The 16354-nt window shown below is 39.9% G+C and overlaps 1 protein-coding gene across 2 annotated transcripts in view; it reads left to right on the forward strand.

The window, feature by feature from the left end:
- tanc1b (tetratricopeptide repeat, ankyrin repeat and coiled-coil containing 1b) overlaps positions 1-16354 on the forward strand; it is a 108605-nt gene that overhangs the window by 11486 nt on the left and 80765 nt on the right. For both annotated transcript variants that reach the window (XM_062431171.1, XM_062431172.1), the window contains exon 2: positions 514-607. In XM_062431171.1, the coding sequence (XP_062287155.1) occupies positions 547-607 (61 nt within the window). In that variant the 5' untranslated portion in view covers positions 514-546. The remainder of the gene's footprint in view (positions 1-513; positions 608-16354) is intronic.

Raw genomic sequence — 16354 nt, forward strand, 5'->3', positions numbered from 1 at the left:
CCTTGAGTTCATGTTTTACCGTTTAACTCTAAAGATTCAAAATGCACACCAGCTCGGGAACAAGTATGGAAAGCAGTTGCAAACACCCAAGTTCAGCCACATAGCATCAATTACATGTGGAATTCAGGGCATTTGACAGTGTTTTCCTGCACAACAAGATACCAGAACTTGTCCTTTTCTGTATAAATATTAGAGCATTCTTTCCACCGACCCCTCCACTGATGACCTGCAGGAGAGCTGTGGGAAAACTACCAGGCTGGTGCCAGCTAAGCAGTATGAAATGCGGATGTACAGTGTTTTTAAAATTGTGGTGTTAAGGTTTTGAGGACACATTTTCATTTAAATTGTTTAGTTTGGGGTAAAAAAGACCTGCAATTAAATAATTTGAGTGGAAAAATGGGCCTGTTCATTTGGACAAGTACTATGTTTTCTTCGATTGACAATGAATGCATTTCAGTTGTCTTGCTGTGGCTGTGGCTGACTGGATTGTTTTGGATTTTCTTTTCCCTCCAGGGGCTCTACAGAGACCTTTCCAGGAATCTTGTCATGTTCAAGGCAGTGCTGAAAAAGAACAGAGATGGGAGCAAGGGGAGCAAGAAGGATTCAGGTATGTGGAAGATCAGGAGGAAAAACTGCAAACTAAGTTCCAGCTAAACAAATACCCCATACCCAAAGGCTTAGAAAAACAGAGGCAAATGTAAAAACTTTCTACAAAGTGTCTTTCTTACCTGCCCTTCTTAGTAATGAATCTAAATATGAACGCTGAAATAACTTTGTTGAGCTGAAGTAAACCGAAAAGAAAGCTGAGATGAAAGCACAAGGGCCTCTAATTCTTAAGTGTGCACTTAGCAAACATACAGTCATCTAATCTACCATTAACAGCGATTGCATATATGGCCAATAATTTAGCCATACCACTTCTATCTCACTCTTCTTTCCTTTGAAGAGCAGTGTGTGGTTCTAAGTAAACGACTTGGGCAATATATTATTATAATAAGATATTTCAACATGCAGGTTTATGATAGCTGGCTATGTTAGTTGTCTTGAGTAACAATAGTCCCATAAACTATGATGTGGATTGTTAGATTAAAAGCAGCATGTCAGTTTACAGTTATTGATGTGAAAATTAAGTCAGCAATGACGCAAAAGACAATGATTAGTAAGTATCCGAAATCTCAAATGACTGCTCACTATTGAGTAAGCTATCAAGTGGCTATTTTTATACAATATATATAGGAAGTAGTGGATGAGTGAATGAGGGAGTGATTTTCGGACACAGCCCTGGTCTCTCCTGACTCCCTGTGGCTAGCTGGCTCTGGTTATCTTGTAGATCATTTGTCAGTTGTATCTACAAGAGGGACAGATTAGGGAGGGGAAAAACTGCACACTGATCTGCGCTCTCGGCTTGTGTCTGTTGACGAAGCATTAACTCCGCTTACAAGAGGTGAAGGCAGGGGTGTCGACCGAGTGCTGTAACGCTAGCTCGCAGCCTGGAGACATCAGGCTTAATGTGTTGCCACACAACACAAATAAAAGGAACAGATGAATTAGTGAGCCAGCATTCTGCTCTATCTGTGCTGAAAGTGATCTTTATAGTGTATGAGCTGGGAGAGGTTTGCACACAAGGAATAAAGTAAAATAAGGGGTCATGTTAACTGTTAACCCAAACAAAACAAAATACATATTTCTATATAACTGAAGCCAGTAGAGTACATACACGCAGGTAATTTGAGTAAATGATGGTGGTGTATTGCTTAAAAATCAAATCCCTCCAGTGCTTTGTTTATACATGATTGTAAGAACTGTCACCGTATCTGAAATAGAACTTAAATAAAACATTTAGCGCTTCACATATGTATGAAAAAGTAATTGTTTAGTAACATTTCATAGAACCATTGTTGCGTTTATAACTCTCAGTTCAGAACATATGTTGCCTTCACTCTTTTTCATTTAATTTTGACTGTAGGATCAAACAGCCATTGTTTTATAACAGATGTTTTCTTTTCTCTGGGAATAACCTGTAGTTGACTTGACTGAGTAAGCATGAATCACTCTTCAGTCTCTTGTTCATACAATGCCCCCCTTCAATGATCTATCTTGACATAGTGGATTGGCCATTTCTGCTTCTACTGCATCTGCCAGTCTTGACTTGCTTTACCACCCTGAAGACTGGTTTTAGCCTGCAGTCTGGTTCTGTGACTGTATACAGTAGATACATGTCTCGGCTTCCTCTACCTTTCGTCTGAGGCTGACGTGAGTTGTTTGACTCAGTCACTGCTAAAATTAAAGGGGGAAACAGTCTGCTTTGCGTTACACATAAGGCCACCTCTGCTGCTCTCTGTTACTGTACCTCTGTTGCACTGACAGAGGGAGAATTGTGTATTGTAGGCTTGTATATATTTCTTTTATATCAAGTTTGTGCAACTTGTCTAACATTTATGAATCACTTTGTGATAACCCAGCTTCCCTGTTATCCAGAAGCACACCCATCCCCACACACATACAATTAAACACAGCAGGTTATATGTATGTGAGGACTGAGAATGGCAGAGTTTTATGGCGGGACAGCTCCTTTATCCCAGCCTCACTCTCCCAGTTGGACCCCATCCATCATGCCCAAGCAGCTCTGTGTCCCTTTCTCATGCTGGGACAATAAAATCTGGCCACTCCTCTCTGTTGTTTAGGGCTCTTAAGACAGATGAGAGGTCACTATGGTACAACAGCTAGCAGTGGTCACTTTGCCCCTCTGGTGTCCCTTCATGGGACATAAAACTCTACTGCATATCTTTTCATTTCCAGGCTTATAGATTTTTTTGAAGGTCAGATTCAATGTGGCAAATCACCTGTAATAACCTACTATAATTAAGAGTTATCTTGAGAATGATATTCATTATGGGTTAGAGGAACAGTTTGTAACATTTAGAGGGATCTATTGGCTGAAATGGAATATAATATTCATAAGTATGTTTTCATTTGTGTATAATCCCATGAAAATAAGAATTGTTGTGTTTTCATTATCCTACAATAAGTCCTTTATATATACAGAGGGAGCGGGTCCTCTTCCACGGAGCACACAGTGTTGCACCACCATGTTTCACGTTTTTCACGTTTCGCAGCCACTGTAGGTTCTCTTACGTTCTTGGAAAAGGAGGCGGAGGGGGGAGACGAGTATTGAGTCGGTTGTGATCTACACCCTCATTTCTAGATGCTGCTAAATTCTACACTGATCACTGAAAATCATACTGAATTATTAACAGTTGCAGTAAATCAAACTTCTTTGTCAGGAATCTAATCTGTTTTAATATGTCATCAAAAAGTGTTAAACAGCATATTGTGCCACCCTAACAGGCCTGTGGTTGCATCTCTGGTGTACTTGAAAAGGAGAATTTGTTTGTAAATTCAAGTCCTTCCTGGGACCTGAAATTAGGTTAGTAACACAGAAGCCCTGATGGGGAAGGCTGTGTTAACCAAATTAGGTACACTGCAGTATAGTTAATGGTCTCTGAGACAAGATAGCAGCATATTGCACATAAAATATTCACTGCTCCTTCTGTGCAACTTGAATAAAGGTTTCATTTTGATCCCAAATGATTTGAGAAAGAAACTAGTGTTGAAATTGAATATCTGGTGCAGCAGAGTTTTGTTATTGACTTTATGATATGCATTTATCTTTCTGCCACATTTAAATAGGATTAATGGTCAAAGAGTAGTTTTGAGGATTACAGCATGAGAGTTTTTGTCAGCTCTGGAGCAATAAGTACTAAGTAAACCTTGGTATAAAACAGAATATGGCAGACTATGAAATCAGACGCCATATTCACCTTTTGCTTTGATAAGCTTGTTTGGTGAGCTTGATTTTATAATTTCGTTCTTCAGTTTTTTATTAGGCAACCCTGCTGTTTCTACCACAGTCCTGCTTGCTATATTGTAGATTATACAGACTTTCCTTCACTCAGAAAGGCCAGAAGAACAAAGTAAAATTTGCTCAGCAAAATATAATTGAAATTCAGTGGGAGGACAGACCTCTAATGGAGTAATTTCAAGATAGCTCAGCATATGTTGCTCATGACATGGTGGCTATGGACTGGAGGGAACTTTAAAGCAGTCAAGGAAACTTGTTCTCTATGCCAGATACCACTACAGTCATTAGCTCTCCTTTGGGATCTCCACATTGCCAAGACCACAAAAACACACAGTTTGCTAATTTAGTCTCTCCATCTTGCACTCCTCCTAGATCCTTCTCCTCCTCCTCGCTTTGCTCTTCTAGACTCAATCTGTAAAGAATCTGTTTGGAATAGGCCCTTTTTAATCCACTTTAAGTGCTCCTTTTTTATTGTCTGCCATTCTGGAAGTGGGATGCTAGTTTGCTAGTTTGCTGTCCTGTTGCCTTTGATGTGAACATTTTCTGAGAAAGGTTACACTGCAAGTAGGCCTCACTGAAGTTAATAGAGTTGGGACCCCGAGACACAAGAAGATCATTATATAGTAAAAAAACAAACAGCGTTTTAATTGGTGTTTTCTTGGAGAATACAGGCCTATCAGATTTTATGGAGAGTTTCACCTATTACTGCCTATGCATTTATAGCAGTGTTTGAGCAGATTGAGCATCCACTCAGAATTGGTAGTGACAATCTTCAAAACAGAAAAATAAGTCATGTCATCAATTGGTTCTACTTACCACACTATAGAAGTGATTATTGGCATGCTTAGACCTAATAAAATTAGATTATGGGAAGATCAAGTAGTGCATAGTTTTGGGATCTAATGTTTTATTGCTGCAAATGGAGGGAAGCTAAACCTAAGGCCATGTAAAATCCCTATGGTGGACTTTTTTCCATTTTCATTTCCATTTTTCCACTAAGATTTAATAAACTTTTTGGCTAAAGTGGCCAGTTGTCTGCTTTTTATAGGCCCCACTGTCTGTTTCTCTTTAAAGCCTCATTTTCTTGAGTGAAGTATACCACTACTCCCTGTCACTGCTGGCCTTGGAGTATCAGCAACTTCTTTAGACAGTGTCTGCTCATGTTGGGATCCATAGAAGCAGTACTTTTGACTCAGCTTTAATTGCTGAGTCTTACTGTGCACGTTGGGTAATGGCTCTGAAGGCGCTCCAACTTGTTCTTCCCGCTCAATGTGCTTGGCTGCTTGAGGCAGCTGCCACACAGTTGTCTGTCTGTTGTGGGTGACACAGTGTTAATCACACTAGCATGCATTGCCGTGCACTCTGTGAGAACGATAACAGTTTCAGCTGTTTATTCCTCCAACACAGACGCACACACACACACACACACACACACACACACACACACACACACACACACACACACACACACACACACACACACACACACACACACAGACATGCAACGAGCCCCAGTTGGCAGGGCTTTTCTCAATTTGTTTGGCAGTATGGAGACAGAATCTACACATGCACCTAGTTGGATGTGAAGCGGCAGCCCTATTGTTGACCTGGCAGCACAGAGGATGGGGGTGGTGGGGGTCCACCCTACTGCCCTGCTTTAGTTTTAATTTCCCAGCAGTGTATCTAGTGTGATGACATTTACCCTGCATGGCATGACATAATTTTTTTCAGATGAGTCAAGAGTGAGTGAACTGTAAGTTTAATCATTTACATTTGAGGGAGGGGCAAAGGAAAGATGTTGTCTGTTATCTTGACAGTTTTAATGTAAATTGATGCCTCATAGCCCTTTTTGATGACAACTGCATCTGCACCAATAATCTCTCTTAAAATGTGGCTTTTCTGTGCTCTTTTCAAAGGCTTGCAACTGTGGAATGAACATGTGGCCACATTGCTTTTTATCATCATTAAGGTCTCCCACAGCAGGGGGTGACTTTACTGTTCTGACCAAAAAAAAATGGAATGAGAAGCAACTAAGGATAAGCAGACTTCAACAAGAATGTAATGTGCTATTGGCTTGATATGCCTTGCAGAATATTCAAGTCTGTAATGTCATTCTTTGGCTGATTAGGAACAACCTCATTTTAGATTTCAGGAAGAAAGGATGCATGCACAAACTAATGGAGTATTTGTGTGTGAGAGAAAGGGGGAGAACGAGAGAGAGGGAGAGACCATTAAGTACTGTGCTGTGTTGCCTCAGCTGTGGTGGTGACTGGTACATGCTGTCTCAACAGTTTCTGTGAGTTTTTTGAGTGCTTTGACATGAAACAGTGATTTGTTGCTGGGGGTCAGGCAACAGTAAATTGGTTACAAAGCAGGATATTTATTGTGTAGAAGGATGTGTGTGTGTGTTTTTTTTAAGGATATCATGTGGGTCTTTAAATTGGAAATGCCTCAATGATGACACAATTTGCAGGATAACTCTTCATGTTGTGTTTCCAACCGGTCCTACAGCTCTGCAATCAGTACTGCCTTTGTAAAGATTGTAATGTCCTGTTTTTGTTGAGCTAGTCAGTGAGTTGCTGATAAAGCTAATAATATGTTTGAAGTAATTTCAGGTGTTGTTGTATTGTTAATTGTTAGGTGAGCTAAACAAAGGGGCTGACGTTACAGAGCTCTCCTGACTTCTGTAATCACTCTTCTGTTTTCCATATTGTATATCCCATTTATGTGACGATACATTTAATAGAGCAGCTCACATTGCAGAGATTCCTTCCCTTCTTTCTTTCTCTTTCAGCTGCCCTCAGGGGCTTAACATCAGGAATTTTTACTGTTATGGGAAGACTTCCTTCAATAAACAATAACCACAGGTGGTTGGGCAATTATTTACCAAACAAAAAATAGCTTATGATAGACAGTTGTCTGTCCAAAAATCCCCATTTTTTTGTATTACTGTACTGAGCGAATACTGAATTAGAATAAATAAACTTTTGTTATAGGAAAAAGTTATTTCATGAGACCTTTTGCTTTAGACAGTACAGCTAAACCATGTTTGTTACTTTTGTTCCCCGGAAACAACTAACCTCTTTCTTTGGGCTATCAGAAATAAAGAAAGGTTTCATCTTTGCTCAGCTGTGACTCAGAAATAACCACATGCTCTTTTAAATGGGTGCCAAACATGGTCATCGGACTGGAAATGTGGATGATCCAGTTTTCTTTTTAAGAACCTTGTCTCTAGTCTGAGGTGGTCAGGATCACAGGGAATTCACTCACTGGCATGGTTTCCGACCCTCTCCTCAGACATTAACAAACATTGCTCCAAACAGAGTTTGCCCACAGGTTCCAGTGTCAGACTGCCTACGTTGGCCTGGTCCACAGCTGGATGGCAGCCTCCTCTCTAGCCATATCTACCGCAGCCATTTTGAGAAAGGCTCCCTTCTTGTCCCGTGGCTTCTAAGGGAACTTAAAGCAAACTCCCTCACAGTCTTCATCCGTCGTGGGTGGAAGTTTTACCATTTTCTTTTCTTAGGAACACTGCTCTTGTGTCCAGGATAAGTGTGTGCTGTAGGTGAATTAGGAATGCAGGTTGTAGTTGCTCGATGAAAGTAACATCTGGTAACAAAACAAACAGAGGATGTCCTTATGTCAATGAGAGCCAATGTTCATGTTCTTCTAATAGCACAGAGACATAAATGTGCAAATTAATGAACACAAACTTCGTGTTTCATAAATTTGGTGTCGCCTTAAAATAAGGGTTGTTTCACCAAGACTGACAGACAAACAAGATGAATGCAGTCAACCACAGGATGTCTAGACCACACATGACATATAGTTTGTGACCTGTGTAGGACAGAAAGACAGATTCCATGTTATGTCACACATATGCACTGAAACACACACACACACACACACACACACACACACACACACACACACACACACACACACACACACACACACACACACACACACACACACACACACACACACACACACACACACACACACACACACGGATAGAGAGCAACAGAGAAGAGCAACCTCAAGATACATTATTAACATCCTTTGATTAACCATAAGTAGTGCTCAGACCAGAACCACTGAGTACTTTATCATCAGATCATGGTTTTCCCTTTTGGAAAACATTTTTGAAAAAAAAGTAGTGCAGTTAGGAAGCTCAGATCAGCTCATACTGTAGCTGCTACTTTAGCTTTTAAGTCTAAATACTCTGCAAAAAAATAGATCCTCAGTTTCACTTAAAAACACCTTTTATGGGGTTAACGTCCATTGCCCTTCATCGAACTTTAATGTTAAAAAACAAAAAATAACCTGCTGACATTTGTGAAATGGCTTTCTGACTAATGATTGCTATTTTTGCTCCCAGTCATATTTGTCTAGATTTTCATGTCCAGACAGTAGTGGCAGGATTTAAAATGGTGGAGAAAAGAATGCACCTGATTTACAAAGGAGACCATTGAGTGCACAGACCTACACGGCTATCAAAGCACTGTGCAGCCAGCAGGCAATGATTAGCAGGGCGTAGCTCAACCCACATCTTTCACTTACACACACATTCATGTACAAATACACACCCACCCACACACACATATGAAAACATCAACAAACACACACACACCCACAAACCTCAGGTGTATCCACCTTAGACGCTCAAATAAGGGCTCTTGGGGAAAGCAGTGAACCTGGTCGGCCAGTCTAGCTGTTTTCACATCAAAGACGTCTATGAAGATTTGACTCATGTGATCTGAATTTTTGGACTGTATTTGATTGTTTTTAGAGCACATACTTCAGATTCTTATGACTAGCAGCACAACTTATTTTCTGTAGTTGTAGCTGTAATATTAAATATACAGCGACACAGAAACAGCATTCATTGAAGTATTGGTTTGAAAGTGCTTTATCATAATTTGCATCCCATGGCCCCTTTTTGGTGAACATATACAATGAACAACATGTAAAGTACAGCTAAATGTACTAGCTAATGCTCACATCTGACACTGCTCTTCCTGCCCAGTGGCTTCTGGCTGGGATGAATTTGGAGAAACCAGGGTTCCCAGAGGTCTACTGTCTGCCTTAGCCAGTGACCACTCTCCATTACCCTAATTTGGCTCCCATACACTCAGCATCAACAGAGCATGTGACCTTGGAATTGAGTGCAAAGCAAAAGACAGACAAGAAGCCAAACAAATATACAGAGGAACGCACTGGAAACAGGGGGCGATGGCATCTACACCACGACAACACAGTTATCCCCCTCCTTCACCCGTCACTCATCAGGCAAATGGATTCTTTCGGTACTTCAAAGAGAAGGAAAAAGAGTTTATCAGTTAAAATGCCAGGGTGTTTTAAAATGGTCTTTGAAGGGGTGATAGTGGCTGTCATGGCAGTTCATTGGCTGGAGAGGTCAGCGGGCCACAGGTTTTTCTAATTACAGCGTGACCCGCCTTGGCAGACACATTCCTTCTGTCTGATTTTCTGTGTTCATACCTTTAACATCTATTGTCTGTGATCTAAATGAGCACCTAAAGCGTGACTTGTTACACAGAAAACTATTCTATCACCCACAACACATACAAAGCCCTTGCTTTTCATTGTCCAAAAAGTTTACTTTACTATTCTTCCAAGACTTCTGAGGATTGTGTTTTTCTCATCTATCGCTATCTCTCTGCGCAGACATCAGGCCATGCTGTCACAGTGTCTGACTCTTAGAAACTCTGTCTGTGTGGGTGTCTGTGGAGACCTCAGTTCAGTGTTGGGCCCCTTTCTCTCTTCTCTATCCTACTTTGCTCTGTGCTTCTCTGCTCTGCATTTCTGAACACAGAGACTCTTTTTTTTTTGTAATTGTGTTTGCAGATGAATGTCGTGCCATCTTTAGCTCAGGAGGGTTTTAGACAGGCTGAACTAATGACCTCAGCTCCTTTGTGCCCAGCCTCAAAGGGACTGGGGATAGTGCCTTTTGCAAAGAGAAACATTTAGTGTAGAGTGCTCCCTCTTCATATTTACATCTCTCATTTTAAAGATTGCATTTTAAGATAATTTATTATTTGAGCACTATTGATGAAATGTACTAGTGGCCAAAAAATAGTTTGATAAAAGCGTAGAAATTGAGTTATAAAGCCAGCTGTAGGAGTTGTCGAACAGATTGGTGTTGTGTCAGTGGGTATAATTCCCTTTTTGATTATATTATTAATCATGAAAATAACAACAAAGCAGCACATTGTCTCTGTGCTAATGGCTGAAAAAGAAATTCCTTTCAATCCTTCTAAGTGCGTCAAATCAGGCAAATGTGATAGATGCTAAACTCACACAAATTCACCACCAACAAAGATTTTCAGATGGTACAAAGCTGCACAATTTGCCCTGGTTCTTGTTTGCTTATGGGATTAGGCTCTTTGGGAGGATTGGATGGACGGCTTTTGTGCCACATCCTCGTCCGTTACTGAACAGGCTGTTGTCCAGGGGTAAGTCTTGTTCTCATGACCTCACCTGGCCCCAGAAGAAGCTCTGCCTAATGACCTGTGTTAATGGCAATCCAAATCTGTTGTTAGACCAGATCTCCATGGCAACCCTGCACTCCAGACCACATTGCACATATGCTTGGAAATATATTTCACTCTGTCTCAGAACTGCTATGTCCATTTTGTTAACAAGTCAAGAATAAAGGTACTTTGGAGATTGAGAGAAAAATCTTAAGAAAGTGGGGCAAACGCTTGTCCACCTCTCACCGTGCTGCATTGTGAATTTTTCACCTTGAAGCAGAGTGGTCCCAGTGTTCGCAGTGTTAAAATGATTGATCATAGTATGGACAAGTGTGCTCAATCATCCATCATCCATCTGTCCTTTGCATAGACTGTACCAGATGTTTCCATGACATTTAGAGGACATTGATGTAATTAACCCTACGAAAACCTACGTGAGTCATTTTATGGTTTTACTGTAGAACTGTTAATGTATGCATATTTAAACAACAGTACTAAAAGAGCCAACTGTGGTGCATGGCAAGCAACCACTGCAAGTTTTTCTTTTTTTCAGGCCCTTTTGGGTTTACACATTAATGTGTGAGTAATTAATATTTGGTGACTCCACTGGCCCGGTCCTCCTCCAGCAGCTCCCCTGGTCTGGCCTGGAATCTCCTGTCCTCCATGCGCAGAACCTTGCTTGTTAGCTCATGGTGAGCTGACCGGGGCTCTGTGTTGATTTGATAGTTAAAAACACGTCTGTATGAATATTTTGATTCGGTTAAATGTTTTAACTCTCCTGGGTTACCGCGAGCAGGTTTCCATTTAACCTGCAAGGTAAGGTAGTTTTCCACCAATCATACAATGTAAATGAAGTTCCAGCCAGACTTCATTCATAAATCCCAGGTTTAAGGGGACTTGGCTGTAGGCTAATGTTGTTTCCTGCCACAACACAATTTAAAGTGTTTTCTGACACATAATCAGACAAACATACCTTGATTTCACAAAAAACAAAACAAAAAAAATGTCACTAATACCACATATGACTGCATACCACGCTGTTCAGCCCCCTTAAATCACTGCAGGGGAAATTCCTTCACCGCACCAGCCCTACAGACAACAGCTGACCCCCTTCCAGGCTAGCTCTAGTGTTGTTGGATAGGAGATGAGAAGGTTATATTCCCTTTAGTGTTGCAGTGAACAGTGTGTCTCACTTGCCTGTAGTCTGGTACTGAAGAAGCCTGCAGAGAGAAATGTATACTGTAACCTTGCACACAATACTGCTTGAATACTCCTTGAATATCAATAACTCTCAAGCCATGATGGTCAACAAAAGATCTGCACTAATTTATCCCAAAGCTCTGGTGAAACCAGCGTGGCCACTTGGCTCATTTATATTTCCATGGATGGTCAAACATTTGAATCTGTGTGAAGTGAAGTGCACTGTTGTCTGTTATCTATAGTATGTAATAGATATTTTGTTAAGTGATATAATCTGCAGTAACAGAAATAAATCAGTTGAGTTTTGTGGTAGCCTGTTTTTCTAACAAAGACACTGCATGTGTAGCTGGTTTATTTATTTACTTACAGTAAAAACCGGTGTATAAGTCGCACCTTAAACACAAATTTTTTTTTTCACTAACTTTGTTGTTTTTCCTCTGGATGGAACACAGAATGATGCTTTGTTTGACTCTGGGACTGACACAGAGTTTGGGGACAGTGAGCTTGGTGAGACTTACTGTGACTTGGGCGTAATATTTGCGCACAGTGACAACTCTGATGAATAGTTTTTGGGACTCGAGTAAGCACACAGTAAACATTATATCAAATATGTAAAGTTACTGTGTTCTTTTAAAAGGTTTAATTGAAACCCATAGCCTAATCCGAACCCAGTCTGACTTTATATACTGGTCCAGTTCAGTTAAGCAAATCATTACCGGACTATTAACCATTATCCCGACACACTGTTTCAGGTGTAATATGTGTTTTGATTGTGTTTGGAGTATAAACATATGTCTTTATAAATGAATATCTACTGGTGCAGTCATTTAAAGCAGTCTTTAATAGAAAAGCGTTTTTCCCAGCATGACAACCCCCAAAATGTGACTTATACACCGGTTTTTACGGTACATTATTCTAATGCTGCATTTCAGTGGTGGAAATTCCCTTTCTGCATTTTCATTAACTTTAAGAATACTAACCCTGAGAGTGAGAAAAGGCGAGAATGTACACTTTAGCTCAAAAATATCAAAATGATGTGCTTTCTAAGTCTTTCTTCTTTTTTTATGCTGCATTGGACTGCTCAAATGGAGTTTCATTGTATACTTGCAATGACAATAAAGATCTATTCTATTCTAAGTGTAAGTAGGTTCAACCAAAAAGTGAGTGCAATCATACACGCAGGTATATTTGTGCTTTTATAGTACACGCACGCTTCTCTGTAGAAACTGTTTTCAGGTATAACGTTTAATCCGTACTCATAGTAATCACCTCTTATATAGAAAACAGTTAATTGATAGTGGCTTCACTCATTCACTATAATGTACATCATATCTGTGGTGAACTTGGTAAAGATATTGATTGTCTCAGATTATTTTCCCATACCGATTTATGAAGAGGAATGGGAAATGTCATGGTGCTTGCCCAGCGCAACCTTCCATCTCCTCTTCTCCCTCTCACCAAGACACACATATACCCCTCCCTGTCAGTCTGTCTTCCCTTGGGGCCAGGAGGGAAGGCATACCAGAGCTCAGGCCACCACGGAGTTGTGCATCAGAGGGAAAGAGAGACAGAGAGCGTCTTAGTATTTTGGATCTGAAACATTCTGTAGTCTTGCCTTGCCAGCGGCATCTTAGCTTTGCATAAAGCAACTAATTTGCTCTCATTATCAAATGCATATGAATTGGAGTTGAGCATTTCAGGGCTGCAGGAACTATTCCTGTTTTGACAAGCTAAAAACTGAAGACATGTCAGAGTTGTTTTAGCTTCAGGGACCACCAGCATAGACCAGTAGTCCCTTGAAATCAGTTAGACAATTTCTCATGACAGTTAAAGAGTTTATAGCCAAAAATGTGACATTCATGATATAAAATATGCCCACAGGAAGAATGTGGGCAGGAAACAGAGTAATGAGTATACAAAAAGACAATTAGATGTTTTTTATTCCCAACATATTTATGTAATTCTTCACTAGAAATGAAGCATTATGAACAATTATGCGCAAGTCATTATTTATCACTTACATCATTCTTTTCAGGATGCCTCATACAATATTTTGACTGTTCCTATGGCTACCACTGACTGAGTTAAGTGGTCTAAAATGAAAAAGTCCTCCTGGGATACTCTAAGATACCATCATAACATTTTGTAAATTGTCTTAAATGATTTATTGAATTTTGAACCAGACAGATTTACATCCAATTTACATATTATATCTAATTTATCCTAAATCATCATAGAAAACTTGAGACCCTCCCCCACTCTATATTCCTTGTTGTCTGGCTCTCTCTCCGCTCTGTGGGTTGCTGTGTGTTAACCATGACAGCTTTTGTGAGACTGTCACCCTGGTCTCGGAAGTACACAGGGAATCCACATTGGCACTCAGTCTAGCGGGAGAATTCCCCCTTTGGTGGATTGTCCTACGGTCATCGTGCTTTGTGTGTCTACTGAAAGAATCTGCATTAATTATAGCCTTTCTTCATTTTTTTTGTGGTCCATAAAATTAACTAGTGAGAAGCTAATAGAGTGCTTGTATGTGTGTATGTGTGTCATGTGTTCGTATTGTTTAAAAAGACTTTATAGTTTAACTAGCTTTTGCCAATTTAGTTTGCAGGGCAAATTGTATTCTTTGTAGCACACAAAGTGGTTTGGATTGAATACTACAGACAGTGGACAAACTTAACAGTTTCACCACTGTTTCTCACTGCTAATTCTGTCTTTGGCATATCATGATTTTTGAGACTCAACTGCAGTGAATGGCATCTCAACACAGAAATGACACAAAAATTACAGTACTAATTTCAGCGCACCCTAAAGAATCCGATTTCCCTGTCAGTATGTCAACAGCAAAGATGAAGCAGCTAGAATGCCTTTCATCACACGACTTGAGTTAATGCATGCATGCATGTCATGTCCATGTTTTCTTACAAGGTTTCTGTGAAAATTATGTAAATTGTAGGGGTTTAAATGTCAACTAACAATACAAAGCAACAACAACTAAATACAAAGATTATACCAGAGAGCAAATGTGCATATAGTACGCTATAAGGAGAAAGGTGAAACTGAAACTTAACTTAATTGTTAATTCTATGTACTTAGTTTATCTCTAAAGTAGTAAAAGGGCTTAGCACTGTAAATTTTGCACAACAAAGAAAATGTGTTTTAATTCATTGTACTTGACTTTTATTTGGTGATGATGATCAGATTGCTGATTTTGTGCAGTTTCAAACAATGAGTATGTCTGCTTTTGTCAGTTTAGGTTTTATATTTCATTTTCATGTAGTTTAATACAAAGTACAGTGTTTCTATCTTTATGACATTACTGTGAATGTAGGAAACAGGGAGATGGAACATTAGTTGGAATATGTGTGTAAGATCGACTCCATTGACCTGCTAGAATAATTGATTTGTACTTCAATGGTTATTTTTCCAAATCAATGTCTTGAAATAATATTGAACTGTTTTTATGGGTTGGGCATGTCCCCATGGGCTCTGGCCATTCACTTTGATGAGGAGGAAAGAGCATGCGAGGGACTGTAATCATTTTTACATCATTTTGGGGGAGCACTGTATAATTAGAAAGGGTTGATTTCCTTGACCACAGCAGCGGTTGAAATTGCAGGCTTTGCCCCATCCAGGGTTTAGGAAAGTAACTGAAATAGCACTGGCAAGTTTCTGTCCTTGTGTCCCTCTGCGTATAGTATCGGTCAGATGGCAGCGCAGTCACCATGACACACTGCAGCCTATCCACCAGCACTTGGACGACCATCTTTTATGTGGCGCCTCTTGTTTTCAGAACCAACTACCAAAATTACAACTTTGTCATAATCTCTTTAGCATGCAATATGGCTGTAACCTGTATCAGCTGCGACCTGCTGTGACTGCAGCAAGTGAACACTCCTCAGGGAGCTTTTACTCTACACCAAATAGATGAAGCCTTAAGGCAGATACTTCCTGTGCTTGAACGCTGAAGCACTAAATTACTTTTATTAGTTTACTGCTGCCGTGTTTCCCTCATAAAAGGGCAGCTGTGTCACACTGCTGTTGCTTTATCATGACAATTCCTTTATGAAATCTTACATTTATTTGTAAAGTTGTGTCAGGTTTGTGCACCAGAGCCAGAGCTCCTGTCTTAGGTATTGGTGAGTAGTATCATATTATCTGCAGTTAAAACACAAAGAGTCTTTAAATTACATATTTATACTTAACATATGATGTTGCTGTATTGTTAAAATGTATCATTATTAGAGCTGCAACTGATTATTTTAATCATTGATTAATTGGGTGATTAACATATTCAAACAGCTCGTTTTGGATGGCCAGTGGGATCCTATTAATAATCATCGAGGACAAAGAATTCCAGTAAATCCACATACAGAATGTCTTCCCATGTTTGAGAAAGTGGAACTAGTCAGTGTTTGGCAGTTTTATTTAACAAATGATTATTTGATTATCAAAATTGTTGCCAAATAGATTTCTGTTGATCAATTAATCGATTAGGTGATTAGTTGATACTAATCGATTTCAGCTGTAATCAATATTTAATTTGTTAATAATAGCATTCTGTAACAACACGCCGCAATGCTCAGCGCGACACTGATAACTTCATTTAGACCCCCTGCATCATATTTGCGTATCTTACCCCCAGTCAGACACAGAGACTTCCCTGCCCACTCCTTCCAGTGTCAGTTTTTAATATGGATGCAGAAGGTCTCATTCAGGTCAGGGTGATGGCAGGTCCTGGCCTTGGCTGAATGACATTTGGATCATTCACAGGTTTTTCCGTGTCTGAAGGCATGCA

This window comes from Scomber scombrus, chromosome 13 (genome assembly GCF_963691925.1).
Source record: "Scomber scombrus chromosome 13, fScoSco1.1, whole genome shotgun sequence".
NCBI lineage: Eukaryota > Metazoa > Chordata > Actinopteri > Scombriformes > Scombridae > Scomber > Scomber scombrus.